This window comes from Harpegnathos saltator, unplaced genomic scaffold, assembly GCF_003227715.2.
Source record: "Harpegnathos saltator strain DR-91 unplaced genomic scaffold, Hsal_v8.6 scaffold384, whole genome shotgun sequence".
NCBI classification, from domain to species: domain Eukaryota; kingdom Metazoa; phylum Arthropoda; class Insecta; order Hymenoptera; family Formicidae; genus Harpegnathos; species Harpegnathos saltator.
In genome coordinates, this window is record NW_020230188.1 from 1283908 (window position 1) to 1301239 (window position 17332).

Consider the following 17332-nt stretch of genomic DNA (forward strand, 5'->3'; position numbering starts at 1 on the left):
TTTGTGAGAAGTGACCCGAAAAGCGACTGACCATCATTAGACCACGTCCCACCATTGCATGCCGGATCGCTGTATCCATTGTTGAAGAAGTTATATAATAATTTCAGTAAAAAAATTACGATCTCCAAACTAGTTGCTTGAATATTAATTAGTACGATCGCGGCATAAGAATCGCCCAGTCATTGTAGGAAAAGACGAATGTCCGTGCTGACACACGGGGAATCCCGCGAATTTATTCAGACTCTTGTATATATGCATATCACGTCTGTTCGCTCACGACCCAGCGAATTCATGAACACCAATTCTTTCTTGTAGTAACGGTCACCGCGCGGCATGCGAGAGGACGAGAGCAAGAGAGAGAGAGAGAGAGAGAGAGAGAGAGAGAGAGAGAGAGAGAGAGAGAGAGAGAGAGCGAAGTTTCGCCGGGCGGCGGAAGTGCTGGAGAAAGAGTACGTCGTGAGCGAGGCGAGCACACACCGCTGAAGTTGGGAGATCTCCAGTGGAGATCATGCTTCGAAAAGTGGCGCGACGTGGGGCGGACGGCTTACAATGCGGTGGTGGGAGCACCCGAACGTAACCCGCGCGCTACGCTCAGCCGCGAGGGACGTCAGTTGGGGGCAAAAGTGGAGGCGGGGGTCCAGAACCCGCGGGCTTAGGCCGTCCCGGGCCGCTTACGCGCGGAACACGCGGTCCGCCGAGCCGCTCCGCGCGGCATTACGTCGCGCACCGTCGACCGCGACTGACGTTCGCGCGAGAGAGGACCGACTGACAGACCGACCGACCTCGCGATTATAACGCAATTCGCTAGAAGGAAATGTCAGAAGATATTATGTAGGAAAAGTGCGCCGTTCGTCCAAGTGTAACGTCGTGACGTTCTAACAGATTCGAGGAATTGGCGTCATCTGACAGCGACAACCTGTAGGAGTAGACAGATGATTAGGTGTCGCCGACGGTAGTGTTTTCGTAGAAGATACTCGAATAGTGATGGATATCAATTTCGAATGATACCGAGTGTTGAGTGAACTGCGAGTCGACGGTGACACGACGGTACTTAAAATCGTCGGACTATCCGCTAAACCGACGTGCGAGAGATGCAACGGTGCACCATCAAAGAATCTCAGAGACAACGATCGTTGATCATGGGGGAAACCCGTTACGCGACGCCGCGGTATTGAGATCCACATCTGCGATTATGACGATCTCTCGTTCGATCATGAAAAATGGTGCAGTCATCAAGGAAGAGGAACGACTGATCGATCACGAACAACGAAGGATCTGTTGGAGCAGCTGGTAGCGAGGCACGAAGACGGAACGACTTCGGGGTCGCTTCCGTCCGCGAAGCAAGTGAAATCACGACGTCCCGGCCGGGGGGTGCGTGCTTAGGCGACGAGGGGCGGCTACTGGCCGATGGGATGCATCTACCGGTGGGTTCCGTGGCCTGCGGGGAGAATTACGGCACCGTTGGATCCCACGAAGGCGCCGGCCCGTGCGGTCCCTCCCTGGCGCCGCTGCAAGGTGTAAACAGCAGGTACCACCAGGTAGACGACGCCGACGCCGGGGGTGGAGGTGGCGAGATGAGCGAGAGTGCCGCCGTCGGCGAACTATGGTGGACCGAAAGGCTCGTCGGCGAGGCGCAAGCCGAGCATCCTGGAGAACTCGTCAGGACAGGTTAGATTAATTAGATTAATAATAAGCGTAAAACAGAACGACAACGAGATCTTTAATACTCGAGAAAATGAAAAACCTGAGTAGGAAAAGAAATGTACGAGAGAATGAACGTGGAAACACAACGATTGCGCGCAACGCGAGCAGGTGTCAAATGCCCGTCATATATTCACCGCTTCGTTAAAACAAACTCAATTTTTATGTGAAATAATTGTTTTACGATAAAAATCTGCGTTAACTTTGTTACAGGTTCGCCGTATTTCCTATGCAGTCAACTACCGACTCACTGGCGATCCAACAAAACGCTGCCAGTGGCTTTCAAAGTGGTTGCTCTCGGCGAGGTCGGCGACGGGACCCTAGTGACAGTCCGAGCTGGCAACGACGAGAACTGTTGCGCGGAGCTGCGAAATTCGACCGCGCTTATGAAGAATCAAGTCGCCAAGTTCAACGATCTCAGGTTCGTCGGCAGAAGCGGCAGGGGTGAGTCTCTTTCTCTTATCATGAAAAAAAAAAAGAAAGAAAACAGAAAAGAATCTTTAACTTTAAGCGCAACGGGAGAAATCATTCCGCATTAAAAAAGACGCGTGTTTCCTAGAAACAAAGAGAGAGAAAGAAAAGTAAAAAAGAAAAAAACAGAACCGTTTGGCGTTTGTGTATGAAAGAAGCTTATTAAACTTCCAATTATTCGCTCGGGAACAATTTGCCGTACCTTTGATCATATCGGAGTTCATACGAGAAATCCCTGACGTTGTATATCAGGACGAGCAAAAGCGCGTGCCGCGATTTCCAGCCCTCTAAAATCACGGTTATTGTAATCATCATCATCGGGCCACCCTCGTTCACCCCCGTGCGTCCCCATCCGCGAGTTCCCGCTCCTGCCACCCCCAGAGTCATTACTCGATGTCTGCCACAAGCCCCAACCGAGCATTCGAAACAACTGGCCGTTAATCAGAAATCATCCGACGGATATGGACGGATATGGACGGAGAGGATGACTTGCCAAAATCAACCAACGTCGATCGATGCTCTTGACTTGTTTAATTTTCGACCCTAATTTTCCGACAACCCTTTGCGGCTCTTTCGCGCGTGTGTAGATTAATGAAAAGCAGCATTGATTGCTGCACGTCGAAAAGACAAAAAGTAAAGGAACGAAACGAAAAATAGGTAAACATGAACGCAGAAAGTAATGTAACGCAAAATTTGGCAGCGAAAATCGAAAACGCGAGGGAAAATGAAAATCAAAGGCGGAATTTCGGATCTCGCGCTAATTCCTCTTACAAAATGTTTACAGTTGAACACATTCGACTTGTTTGCGCTGTCGAAATATCGATTTTCCGGCCGGTAATAATTATTCACGGATCAGCAGGCGGCTTTGTCCAAAGCCTACAAATGCATTTTGCACCCTATGATCCGGAGGGTGCGTTTATGAATTAACGGGCCGGACTGCTCGTACACGGGCTGCTCGTCCCGTATCGCGTCATCTATGTTTCATTTGATTTGATCATGAAGTGCAGGGTTCGCGATTTTCGTGCTCCTGACACAGGTGCACCGGTCCTCGGAGTCAATTAGCGAAAGAGACACTTCCCTCACCAAAATCCTTCGATCCCTTTGTCCATTTTTCGGCTTGTTGTTATATGTTTTTATTTTTTATTTTTTATTTTGTTTTTTCTTCTTTTTTTCGTCGTTTCAATCTCTCCCCCAATAATCCATAATACTCAATTTCGGCGATTGACCAAACCGCCCTCGGTGTGTTGATATCGGCCACCACCGGGCGAGCCGGGCCTCTCCTGTATCATCGAGGTTTTGTTTCCGCGACTTATTAATTTGATTGAATTGCATCGCATCGGCCGGCAAAACTGATTCAAGAAATTGCAGCGAGGATTTTAAAACAGCGAAGCCACGAAAAATCGTGGCCGTTGCCTCCTCGATTAAAAAGGGGATCGACGACGACACGACGAGCAACACGACGAGATTATTTTTCGGCGAGCGACTTCGCCAGCCGGGGGCGGGGGGGGGGGGGCCTGCGAATCGGGTGTCCCTCCCGATTTTTCTCACCGCACAATTTTCTCCAAGCCGCGTGTATATATCCGATTGAAATTACTCTGACACGTGTCTTCCGCGTTATCGCGCAAGGATCACGACGCCGGACCTCGCACCTCGCGCTTTATTGCCTCTAATCAGTCGGCTATTAAAGCTAATTTGCGCTAAAAAGGAAACAACACGAGACAACCGCAAGTCGGCGATGATGAGCGAGCGTTTTTCTCTTCATTAAAGCGCATTACAGCAGCAAACTTACGTCGGACATCGACCGTCCTTTCGAAATGGCGCGATGTCCTTTGTGTCTCTCCCCCGCGTCCGGCAAGCTCGGAGGATCCCCTCCTCCCCCGCGCGCGCGCGCGCCACCCACCGGCAATTATCGGCCCGGCGCGTAAACGCCGGAACGGGGGTCATCCCGAAAGCTCACCGTGGGTGGAAAGAAACGAGACGTAGTAGCGCCGAATCAAAGAGAGGGCTGCTGGCGGCTGAAACGACGAGAGACGGCCGTTTTCGTTCCATCATCGCCGGGTCGAAAGCGGCCCGTGCCTATAATTAGTAATATACCGCAGTCTATATCGACACGGCTGAAATTACCACCGATAGTAATTATTTGACAATTGCAGAGACATCCTGTTGGGAGACTCGGGGACCTCCGCTTCGTCCCTACCACCGACACGTCCGTTCCCTCACCCACCCACCCCCTTATCCTTTCTACCCCGGTGTGCTTGCTGCTCGCCTAGCCCTACGCGACCTCGTCCCCTCCGCTCTCGTCGCCATGAGTATTAACGGACGGTTTTGAGTGGTTTCGGGCGGGTTGTGTGTGGGCGGTTTGGCCTGGCGCGCTCATCTCATCCTCGGTGTGTGTTGCCAACGCACCGACACACACGCACGCAGAGAGAAACACACGGAGGACGACCGTGAGCAGTCGAGAGAGCTGTGATGCTGTGCACGTTATATAGGTGCCACATACGCGTGGCCCGATTTTGTCTGTCCGTCCGTCCGTCCGTCCGCGTGTTCGTTCGTTCGTTCGTCTGTCCGTCCATCCGTCGGTTCGTCCGTCCGTTCGTCCGTCCGTCCGAACGTCCGAACGTCCGTCGTTCGCGAATGCACAGGCCGGGTCCTGTCTCTGCAGATGACCGTTCCCATCATCGAGTATTAACCGCAGGTCCGGGTGCCGGAGAGGGGAGTCGGCTGTGCAGCATTATTAGCCCCAAATGCGATGGACTCGGTCGGGGGGAAGGGGTCCAGCGCAACGCGCGACCCTTCCTCCGATCGACCGTTACCACCCCCCCCCCCCGACTTCGGAGTCCTTCCGAATTTCCCGCGATTTTTCGCCCGGATGTCGGTCGGTCTCACGCTCGTCACACGCCGGTTTGATGACTCTTAGATGACTCGTAGAGTAGTGTTCTGTGAAAGAACGAGTCCAATCCCGCGTGCGAGTTCGGTTCGCTCTCGGGGGAGTCGGGGGAGACAAAAAAAACCGATTATCACCCGAACAACCCGGCGGCGTTTGTGTTCGAAAGAACCGTCTTCTGATGCAAAAACGCGGTTTTACATTCCGAAGCGATGCACTTTGCGCGCGACAGATGAACGATGACGATGACAATGACGGCCGCGAGAGAGGTAGGTATCCTGGGATCGAGCGGAGGGTGCAAACGAGGGGGTGGGCTCTATCGCGGAAGAGCGGAGAGGGCTACGATATAACTGGGATATAACGCCGTGTAGCTCTGCAGTCAGTTGCAGCTCCCGGGGGTGGCGGGGTTGGCGGTGTTTGATGCCGGTTATCATGTTGACAGACACAGCGAGGTGGAACCGGGTGTACCAAGGGGAGACAATTACAAATCGTTGACATTTACGCCAACACAAACGATTGCATGTCCGCGGCGCGTTAGGTATCGTCTCTTTTGGCGTAAACAGCAGTCTTGGTCGTGTTTCGTTTCGTCATGTCGGACAGGTTGGCACCGAGCCTTTCGATCCCGAGAACGATCCTGCGAAAACGGATGGCATCGTACGATTTGCCCGCACTAACTTGTCGCCTTCTACGTCGCCCTTTGACGGCGGCCCGGCCCGTCCGGGGTTAAAAAGTATCGGCCTGTCTTCCGCCTCTCTCTCTCTCTCTCTCTCTCCCCCTCCCCCTCCTCTAATTCTGAAGAACGTAAATAACGCGAGGTTAAATCTTTTTGCCGCGCGACACAGAACTCTCTCCGTTCCGAGCGGGACGATCGAAAGGGACACACACAACTGGCGCGTCTTCTAGCCGAATGGACGAGCTGCGAAAGAACGGCGAATTACCGAATGCATATTAGCGCGCGATGGGTCGTTTAAGAGCGCGTAGTCAATCTCTCCGACGGACGTTTATGGAGAGGGAATTAATATACCGGACCTTCAACTTTCAGACCTTCGCCGATGATATATGTACACGACCGCTCCACCCCCGAGTATCCACTCCTCTTCTATTATCCTTCAGAGTGTTTAAGAATACCGAGGGTCCGTTACGATCGAATAGACACGGGGGTAATTGCAAAGTCGCAAATTACAAATCGGACCCCGTCTTCGCGGTGTGTAATGAAGGATGAAAAGTCGAACGGAGCGCAGATATTCAATCGCCGAGAAAAATTATCTCGAGATCACTCGGCCCCCGTGAGTGTTATCGTTCCGTCAGAAATCGAAAAAAGAATAGACAATTGCAACAACGACAAACTCTTCGATGAAACTCTTTAGCTCATAGATCAATAATGAAGCAAACTCAGCTCTCAACCAACTCGTAATGTATCGCTCTCTATCGCAGGAAAGAGCTTCAGCATCACCATTACCGTATCGACGACGCCTCCCCAAGTGGCGACCTACACGAGGGCGATTAAGGTGACCGTCGACGGACCGCGGGAGCCGCGATCGAAAACGAGTAAGTGGATCACTTTATGCGACGCTTCGATCGCGAGATCTATTCGGCGCGACATCGCCGTCACCGCCGCTGCCGCTGCTGCCGCCGCCGCCGCCGCCGCCGCCGCCGCCGCCGCCGCCGCCGCCGCCGCCGCCGCCGCCGCCGCCGCCGCCGCCGCCGCCGCCGCCGCTGCCGCCGGCGCCGCGCCGCGTCGCCCGGGGATTCCCTGAAAATGTACCGATAATTCAACGAAAGTCCCTGTACGCGGTAATGGGGAGTCATTACCGAGCAGATGGTGCGCGATGATGCAGTGGTCGACGTGCGTATCGCGCTGGTGCGTGTTTCGGGCCGGGCTATTCGCGCACCTACACACGCACACGCGCACGCGGGAGACAATGCTTTTACAAGCGCACGTTCGTGCGCGGCCGGATACGTTAACTCACTTACGCTAATTCGCCGCGAAAACCCCCGAAAAATTGCTAAAACATTCTGTTGGCGGGCTCATTATCGGTCGGCCGAAATTGATAGAATCACGCGAAACGCAGTAAAAGTCGATCGCGGCGGTGGCGCGGTTCCCGACCCTCCAGTTTTATAACTCTACCGAGTCGCAACCGTCCCTCCGCGTCGGATCGAGGAGGAGACATCGCGTCCGCTCGCGCGCGCGCGCGCGCGCGCGCTGGTCGTGCTCGTCCAACGATTCGGCCAACACCTATTTTGGGATGCATTCGCGGCGAGCAAAAAAATGGTCGTTATTTCGATATCAGATTAATAGCCGTTGCGGAGTTAACCGCGAAAGCGGCAGTTTTTTGCGGGCGTTTCGCATTTGTTGTATAAAGTATTGATGGGCACCACGTACACCCGCTGGCCCGCTGTTGTTGTTTTTTTTTTTTTTTTCAAAATGGTCGAGCGTGATTGATTTTACTGATGTTTTTACTGCTTGACTCGGGCGCGACCGTCGCGCACAAACGCGTGAACCTCGTCAATTTTCCAACTGGCATAAAGTGCACTTAACGGCGGAGTTAAAGTTTCAAGTCGCGCCGCGGCCGTTCGACTTCCAGAGCTCCGCGCCGCTCTCGACATTTGCAACGTCCTCGACGAAGATGCCCCCGCTTCTGTCTTTCGCTCGCCATCGTCCGTACGTTCGCTGCCCCGACGATGAGAGCTGCTCTACTGCGCGTAAATCAATCTGCACCGGCCTCTCCTCTTTCTGCGTTGCTCGATGAATTCAAATCACCGCGTTCGCTGAATGTGAAATGAAAAAGCCTCCGAGAGAGTGTGTCCAGTGTATCTATCTACGTTAAAGTGATGCGCGATTACCGTGCGATCAGCCTGATAAAGAGCGAACCTCAGAGCGGAAACTGAAAGAGAGAGAGAGAGAGAGAGAGAGAGAGAGAGAGAGAGAGAGAGAGAGAGAGAGAGAGAAGAGGCGTAGGTATTCGCGCGCGCGAGATCCGCAAATTAGTCGCGAGATGAACTTGGAGCCGGGATTACCCCGCAACAGTGTCTTTCTCACACGGCCCCTCCGCTACCTTTACGATTATTGCTTTCACCGGTGGTATACGATCGGTAGGTGGAACCCTCTTCAAATCGGAGGCTCGTTTAAGCCGTTTAAGTTGTCGGCCCGGGCAGACGAGAGAGCGGCGGACGTCGCGTCGCGTCGCGCCGACCTACTGGCCCTCTGCGAAACCGAAAAACGACACGAACGAACGCGCGTGTGTTGTCGCGTGGCACAGCGCGGCCCGCGCGGAATAGACACGCATGGCGACATATTGCATACACGGCTTTTGGCACACCGTGGCGTGCCTTGGCTGGCACGCACCAGGGACAATCTATGCACGGCAACCGGCGCGCGGCGCAGCGTACGCGCCGGACGAGCGCCGAGCTAAACAACCGGCGCTTTCATTGTGCTGCCAACAATGCTCGACGCCCCGCAGACACCTGCCGGCTCTCATTATTGCGTGCATAATCGCGAGCTTTTTGTTATCGGAAATTCAATCCTCCCCCCGGGCCAGCCCCGCGCGCCATAGACGCGGCTGGTAATCGGGCAATTTCCGTAATTCGCCGATGCGCAACGCTCCACGTGAAAGAGTTCGGAACGGAACGGAACGACCTTTTCCTTCCTTCCTTCCTTCCTTCCTTCCTTGCTTCCTTCCTTCTCTCGGGCCGAGTAAGAAATCCGAAACGGAAATAAATGATACAATACGTTCCCGGGTCTTGAGGTGTTTCCGTCGAATGGCGGTAATGAATCGTTCGCGAGCGATTGGAACCGCGAAATAATAACGTTACCCCGTACTTTTCGTTCGGTACGCGTCAATGGCGACGGCGGAGCGTCTGAGTAATTTGTCAGTTGCCAATAACTGAAACGGCGGCGGCGACACACGCAGGGACGAATCGAACGCGGACGGATAAATCGAGAAAGAGAGAGCCGCACACGAAACAAAGTGGCCGCCGCCCGTCACCGTGGCCCAAAATCATCGAAACGCAGCGAGCGAAACGATATCGATGGATGGGTGCTGTCAGTCAAAAGTCGAAATTGAATTTGCTTCGCTCCGTAATTGCTCCGTATTTGGAATGTCGTATATTAGTAGTACGTCACAGATTCTCGAAATGATTTCTTGTTTTAATAGAAACGGAACGTGCTCTGGTACGTCGCCAACGATATACTTCCTCCCCTGTCCTCCCCTGTGCCCACCCAGCCGCGTTAACGCGTAATGATGAACGATGACAGGACGTGCGGGTACTCCTTTTTGGAATATCTGCGCATACGAGAGAGACAGAGAGAGAGAGAGAGAGAGAGAGAGAGAGAGAGAGAGAGAGAAAGAGAGCCGGATTTTCCCGTTTTCGTCAAATGTACTACGATACGAACGCGAGTCGAACGGGGCCGCCGCGTCGCGCGCCGATCCGTCGGCCTGGTCGACCTGGATGACGACTCGTCGACTTTGGTTTCTTGCCGCCGAATCGATCGACGCTTTGCCGTATCTCCGCAAAATCGCGCGTCCGCCAATCGACGTGGCCTTAAATAGTAGTTTTCGAGAAAACCGATTGCACCAAAAGGAAGCGTATACGAAGCAATTTCGATGGTCGGTGGCCGTCAATCAAAATGTTAAAATTGGACTGGGCTGCTTCGCGATTGGATTCTCTCGAGACCAGCTCTCTTGATCCTACCGGTCAGAGGAAGGCTCTATCGGAGACCGAAAAGTCCGATTAAAGACCACCTCCTGATAAAACGGCGTCGAGAAGTGCGGCGGATCTCGCGGTGCTTCCGCTCGCGAATACGCGTGAGGCCAGAGCTCGCGCTGGCCGGAAAACTATGACGCGGTCATCGCGGAGCGATGCGGACATCTGAAATCGAGAGCGGATGTGCGCACGGATACTGCGAACGTCGGTTTAACGTTAAGAAGCGGAGGAAATGAAGAGAAAAAAAAAAAGTGAACAGACGAGAATGGAATGTACGAAACGCGCGTTAGCCTGGCACTGGCGTCAAGGAGGACGTAAGACGGGCGGAGGGAGGGGCTCGTTATTAGAGAGGAGGAAAAAGCCGCGCTATTTCCGTCCTCCCGGGGCCGCCACACTGATTAGATAAGCCCACCACTCGTACCGTGGAGATTGGAGTCATTTCTCTTTCTTTCTCTCTCTCTCTCTCTCTCCCCCTCTCTCTCTCTCTCCCCCCCTCTCTCTCTCTCTCTCTCTCTCTCTCTCTCTCTCGCTTCTCTCTTTCTCTCCGCTTATCCGAGCTGCGCGAACCAGTGGGACGATTGATGAAGGTGTTATATCACCGTCGTATTTGTTTATTCTAATGAAATGTTTTTCACGCGTCGATCTGGCAATCACACACCGTTCGCGAGAACACCGTGATCTTGCGTCTTGATCGCCGGCCGACCGCATTCTTCACGATCGTGCAAATTGTAGGCGAGAAGAAAAAGACAGATGCACTTAGTGCCGGATATATGTCGGAGATGTCGAAAGACCTCACGGATATCACCTCAGCCGTCGTCGGTCGTCTCTCTCTTTCTCTCTCTCTCTCTCTCTCTCTCTCTCTCTCTCTCTCTCTCTCTCTCTCTCTCTCTCTCTGCCTTCTCCCCCGAAATTTCACGTTTCTACGGCAGCGGAGAGCTACTGCAAAGAACCGAACCTCGCGTGTACCGTTTGACCTTTCAGGAGAGTCCGGGCCGAGCGCGAGGAGTACATCGGCGGGCCCATCGCTGCGTAACGCTCCGTACGTTTGGGGCATTATCGGCGTCCGGTACGTGAGAAGTCGTGGGATCCGCGGGGCCCTATACACGGGTCCGGCTTGTACCTCCTGGCGCGGGCCGATCGTGGTAGTCGGTAGCAAGGAATAATCTTGTAGGCATCGGTCAGAGCACTGGAGCTGACCATCTGGGCTCGCCGACAATTTCGTGCAGTTTGCGGTCGAACTTTATTTGTCGTTCGCCCTCGTGGCCGGAGGTGTCTCTCTCCTCCCTCTCTCTCTCTCTCTCTCTCTCTCTCTCTCTCTCTCTCTTTCTTCCTCTCGCTCTTGCTCTCTTTTCCTTTATCTCGCTCTACCTCACCGTTCTTCTCTCCTCCCTGTCTCTCCATCCTTCACTCACTCTCCCTCTCTCTCTCTTTCTCTCTCTCTCTCTCTCTCTCTTCCTCTTCCTCTCTCCCCTCCTCCTGCCGAGAAATAACAATTTGCGCCTAGACTCCCATTCTTGGTTTCTCCTCGATGCTGAAACCGTTGAAAGAGAGGAAGAGAAAAACCGTTGAAGAGATGGACAGGCATGGAGAGTGGTCGAGAGAGCAAAACATGCCGCTTCTGTTTGGCCGCTAGTGACGGGCAGACTCTGTTGTTCCGTTCTTGTCACCACGGAGATGCCGATATGCGAATTATCCAAGGTCCGGGGAGTCGAGACGACGATCAGCCACGCCGACGCGTCGCGGCTGATACATATTTCAAGTTGCGCGTCCGATCGCAGCCTGTCGTCCACTTGCCACGCGGTGAAGCATCCGCGACCTTTGCAACTTTGCGCTTGCCACAATTGCTTCTCGAACACGAAACACTGTCGTTGTCCACGTCCACGTCAAACGCATTTCGTCTTGCGATTGTACGCGTCCCCGATGATTATGCAAACGTTCGAGCTCGTGCAGCACGTGCCGAGTCATGTGCATCGCCGTGTAACGATATGTATCAAGCGTGTATCGGGACCCGGGATAATAGGGAATCGGAGTATCTATGTTATATGTACGGTCGCGATGCTCTCTTGGCCCGAGATTCTGTCTATCTACGGGGCCTCGGATATGCGAGGAATGCTATTGAAGTCTACCGAGGGAAGAGAGATCGAGTTTCTTCATTATCCCGCTTATCGGGCTAATGACGTAGGCGCACATCGGTCAATTTCCCCGATTTAGGAATACCACGTGCTTCGAATCGCGTCCGAAACGCGAATAACAGAAAAATATTGCGACATCGAAGAGGAGATGTCCAAGCGAGCCTTTAACGTGTCTCGTTCGAAATTGTTCGCGACCTCTTCGCGTGATGAGAGCTCCCACGGAAGAAGACCGATTAGAATTAGTCGTGGTTGGGCGAAACCCTCGGACCTTTAAAACGAAGCCGCCGAATTCGCGCGCGCGTGCGATTAGAAACACTCGATGTCGCGATTGAACAGCATCAATTCACATACATCGCCGCCTTGTGAACAACTTGTCTTCAGGGCAGCAACACCAGCAGTTCCGCGCGCTCGGCCTGGGACAAAGGCCCTTCCTTGACGCGCCGACCTCGTTCAGATCCCACCTGCGGGAACTCGAATCCTTCGGGAGGAATAAGCATCACCATCATCACAGTAGTCACTTACACGACCAGCAGACCGGCAACAACGTCACCACGAATTCGGTTAGCGGTGCCTGCACCAACCCCAACAACACCGACCCGACCGCATCGCCGGCTTCCAGTACACACCTCGGGGCTACCGGCGGCTCCTCGGTTCATCAGGATTGCTACAAGCGCAGCCCTCAACACGGCGGTGAGTTTTCATCTTTTCGCTTGTTCTTTATTATCCGCGTTAGTCAATTAGTCCGCTGATACGTCTCGCACAACGCGGAGAAATCATAGTCTTCGTTCTGAAATCGTAGGAAGAATCCATATATATTTCCGTTAAAAATCTCAGGGTTACTTTCTCGTTCTCCTTGAAGGTTCGACACCAACGAACCTCGAGATACATTGTTCCCAAGCAATTGCGTACTCGCACGTGCTTTCTCCGCCGATGATGAAGAGAGAGAGAGAGAGAGAGAGAGAGAGAGAGAGAGAGAGAGAGAGAGAGGGGGGGGAGGGAGAGAGAGAGAGGCCCAAACTGACAAACGACAAACGAACGCTTCGAAGGCGTCCCGATGATTATTCATCGTAAACGAATCTCCCGGAGAACAGCCCCCGCATTTTCGCGGAGGCTCGCGCTCGTTTGTATCATAACAGAGACCCTCGCGGCGCTGTGCTAAGCGCTAAGTAGAAACAACATCTTCCGGTCTATTTGCTCCTTTGGTTCGTGATGGATACTCGTGCGCGGCTATCATCATCTCGCACTCTCTCTCGCGCAGCATCCTCGTGCCCCGTGGAGCGGACTCGAAACTACGCACTAACCCCACCCAACCCCTCGTCGCGAGAGGGTGAAGAGGGAGAGACCGTGGAAGGGGATCCCTAGGGAAGGTAAGAGGGCGGTGGGGAGAAGGAGGGAAGGAGGAGGGGACCTCTGCCGTTTCGCGAGGTAATAGTTTCATACCTCGTTCCGGCTCTGCACCCTCTAATTCAACGTAATAACGACATTCAACCTGCCGTTTCCATCTCCCTCTTCGCCGATCTCTGCCGATGCACCGTTGCGTCGCACGGAGTGGCACGAGGAAAAAGTGTCCTCCTCGTGGAAGGACGTCGTCGTCGTCGTCGTCGTCGTTGTTGTCGTCATCATCGGTCATCGCGGACCGGGTGAAGTCTTGGGCGGAAGAAATTCTGTTCCTACGAAAAAAATTTCCCTGAGCGCGTGCACAGAAATTTTCCTCCGGTGGATGAGGGCGAGTCGCGCTCGAGCCGCGTTCTCGAAGAATCTCCATCTTCGCGCGAGCACGCTAAAAATTCGAGCAGCCGGCAAAAACACGGCCATTTTCCTCGCGCGCCGGCGATACGCGCGAACCGCCCCGTAGTCTCGCGCGCCGGATAGCTTCGGATATTTCGAACTATCGAGATAATATAGGATGCAAAAAGGCGGGAAGGTCGAGAGGCACTTTATTTCTGCGCGGCTCGTCTCGCATCAGCGGTCTCGACCTGATCAAAGTTAAGTAGACGCGCCCCTGCTGGCGAGACCTCTTTGAAGCTACGTTGCGGTTTCTCTTTGCCCTAATCTCCTCCTCCGCCTCCCCTCCGCCCCTCCCATCGCCCCTCGCCTCGGCGGTGCGATCGGGTCCTCCGTCACCTTCCGGGCCGACTTCTCGTCACCCGAGACACCTTCGCGGATCGACCGTTGTGTAATTAGCTCGTTTATCCGCGCGACGCTCACCATTGCGCGCGGCTAAAAGAACGCGAGAGAGAGAGAGAGAGGGAGAGAGAGAGAGAGAGAAAGAGAGAGAGCGAGCTCGTTAGCCACGGGGTGCGCAAAAGCGATCTCCGCGACGGTGCGATTCTTGGACGTCGGCTTCACCTCTGGGTCTGACCGAACATCGTCGTCGTCGTCGTCGTCGTTGGGCTGCTGAGGGCCGAAAAGGGCCGCGCTTCCACCACCTTTGGCATGAATGAATGCAATCTCTTTCGACGGATATTCCATTTACCGCTCATTCATTCGACACTTCTTTCCTCCTCGGCGCGACTCTAATGAGCACTTTCGAACTTCGATGCGCGCCTCGGACTCGGCCGGCGCAGTGCGTGGTGCAAAATGACCGAGCGCGTCGGTGGATGCAATTTTCATCCTCCCCGCCGTGCTGGCCGGGCGGGGAGAAAGAGCTATCCGTCCGCGTCTCTCTCTCTCTCGTCCTTAGCAGGCTCGTCCTTAGCTCTCGCTGCCTCCAGCTCGCTGATGCGCACAGCCTCTCTTTTCACCCGATTCGGATCTCGGCGCTCGGGCGTGCCGTCGCGTCGGATCCGCCGACGTGCTCGTGCACTCACGTACGACTCACGTGCACGTCTGCGTAATACCAGGGATCGATCGGTCGCTTCTCGATCGATCCGGAGCTGGATCCATGTTGTTTTTGCCCTTCGCTCGCGCGACTCCTCCTTTTATCTTCTGCTCGCTTCGCTTGCGACGTTACTGAATCGAAGTTACCCTCCTTCTCCTCCTCCTCCGCCTCCCTCCCGCTCGCCTCCTCCTAACCGTGATTGCTTTCTAAATCTCACGTACGTGCCAGAAAGTTGTACGAGGGGAAATAAAACGATTAAAAGTGCTATCGGCTCGATAAGCGCGAGAGCGCAAAAATATGAGAGAGCGCGTAACTACGTGAAATTGGCGCGAATTGGATTCACGCTTTGCTTCGCGCGGAAAGTAGAAATGCGAAATAGCGCGGCTTTTAACGCCGCGGCGTCAGTGACGGCGATGTGAATCGAGCGAGCGAAATTCGCGATTGTCTCGCACAATTGCGCGCTCGAGCGTCGCGCGAACCGCTCTCGCGTCGTGCATCGCAATCCCGCGCATAAATTTCGAGACTCTAGTACGTTCCCTTAGGCGAAAGGGTAAACGCCTCGCCGCGCCGCGCCGGTCGATGGCGGTCGGTCCGGGGGTCCCCGGACGCTGAAGAAAAAAAGGGAAGTGAGCATTATTTCTGTCTCTTATAATATAACTGTGCCCGTTTCTCGTCTTCCTCGCCCCGCCGAGTCTCATTTCGAGTCGTGATCGGGGTAATGAGGCCCCGCGCGCAGTGGCAGCGGACCGAGTGTACCCGAAGAGGCAAGATGCGAGAGGAACGAGGCGGGGAAGGGAGAAGAGAGAGGGGAGAGGATCAGATCTCTCAGGTGGTAGTATCAACGTGAAAGGAACGGAGAGAAGAGTGCACAGCACCAGGAAGAGGAGAGGAGAAGGCGCGCGGGCGGGGGCGAGGCAAAACGGACGAAGAAGCCACGATGTTGCTAGCGTGGTGGTAGGGGTAAGGACGCTGATTATGGGGTGTCAAACAATCATGCTGATTGTATATTCTGTGCTTACTCCTTCTGTCTGCCTCCACGTCTACTCGCGTAGGCTGCAACCAGCGGACTCTCGTTTCCCGTCTCCGCGTCCTCCTCGTCCCGTCGTCCTCGTCGTCGTCGCAGTCGTGTACTCGCGCTCTCGTCCTCTCCTCCCCCAACGAGAGAGGCGAGCTCAGAGAGACGAGCGTCCTGGCGCGCCTTCTAACAGGTCCACCGGCGCGATTGGAGAAAGAGAGAGAGAGAGAGAGAGAGAGAGAGAGAGAGACGCGAGAGAGACGCGAGAGAGACGCGAGAAGTGCGCATCGGCTAAAGGCGCGTCGCGGCGGTTTACGAGAAGGAAGTTATTTATCCAGCTGGAGAGATAAACAAACGGTCGCGCAGAATTGGAAAAATTCGCCGGGGGGGGGGGAACCAGCCTTTCGTCTGCCTTTACACATTCATTTCGCCGCGGAATCCGAAGAATCCAGAAAACTGGGATAATAACAAAAAAAAAAGATAGTGACAGGGGCACCGAGGAAAAACCGGTCGATGACTCTCTCTCTCTCTCTCTCTCTCGATGAGAGAGACAATCTCGTCGCGATCGCGCGACTCCGCCGATCGGCGCGGCGTATTTTTCCCCGCGCCAATCGGCTGGCGATTTTTACGCGCGGCCAGTTACCGGATGGTTAAGGTTAAGAAGCGTGTAATTCGTTGCAAGCTCCGTCCCCGGAGGTGCGCGCGAAGAATCCAGGAGCAGCTTGTCGCGAGTTAGCAAGAAGGGGAGTCATCTCTCTCTCTCTCTCTCTCTCTCTCTCCCTCGGCCGGCGTATTACTCCGGTGAGAAAGAGAGAGAGAGAGGCAGACAAAGAGCCCGCGGCTGTCCGACGCGCGGTCCCGGAGGCTCTTTTACCTATTTACCGGGATGCTCGTACTTTGCGCAGAGGAGATACCCCAAAAAGACGACGAGCCCCACACGCGGGCAAGCGGCAGCAGCGTTGCGCTGTTCACCGAGGCCCAACGCAGCGAAAGGGGGCCTGAAGAGGCGCGGAGGAGAGGCAGGGCGATCTCGCGATTCCCACGTGCCTCCGCAGCTACCAGGAATGCGGCTACCTTTCTGGCTGTTCCGCGGATTTTTTCCACCTACTGATTGTCCTACCGTGGATCTTGGTACCCAACCCGGCTCCGGCCGTGCGCACTTTACCCGTCGGTACTTAGAATGCTGCCGACGCGGCTTAATGGAAGCCTAGTGCGTGCGTTGTAGCGAGATTATTACGCCTCCTTGCTACTCGCTCTCGCAGCTGGCACTCTTACTTAAACGTTATCCCCGACGTTGCCCCGTCTTGAGAACGACACGATCTTCTTCGCGTACGCGTCATCCGCGTAGCGACTCCATTTCTCCGATATTCCCATTTTGAAGGATTGCCGTGAATGGATATACGAGGCGAGGTTTCAGCAACGCCGTCGGCGTTGCGCAGGGTGCAAACAGAGAATTTGGCTCTCTTGCGATTCTTCATAGGGAGAACCCATCGCGCGTTTATGCCACAGAGCTACGAGTTTGTTTTTAAAGATAAAAACGTGATTTACGTGCGTGTGTACGTGCGCAAAATGATTTTCTCCGAGCTGCGATATGAAGTAGAAGT

General features: G+C 54.3%; 1 protein-coding gene across 1 annotated transcript in view; it reads left to right on the top strand.

Moving 5' to 3' along the window:
* Positions 1-461: 461 nt before the first annotated feature.
* Positions 462-17332, top strand: part of LOC105187622 (protein lozenge) — a 30779-nt gene continuing 13908 nt past the window's right edge. Inside the window, exons 1-4 of the mRNA XM_011148550.3 lie at positions 462-1668; positions 1915-2145; positions 6491-6604; positions 12274-12582. Of these exons, the coding sequence (XP_011146852.1) occupies positions 1413-1668; positions 1915-2145; positions 6491-6604; positions 12274-12582 (910 nt within the window). The 5' untranslated portion in view covers positions 462-1412. The remainder of the gene's footprint in view (positions 1669-1914; positions 2146-6490; positions 6605-12273; positions 12583-17332) is intronic.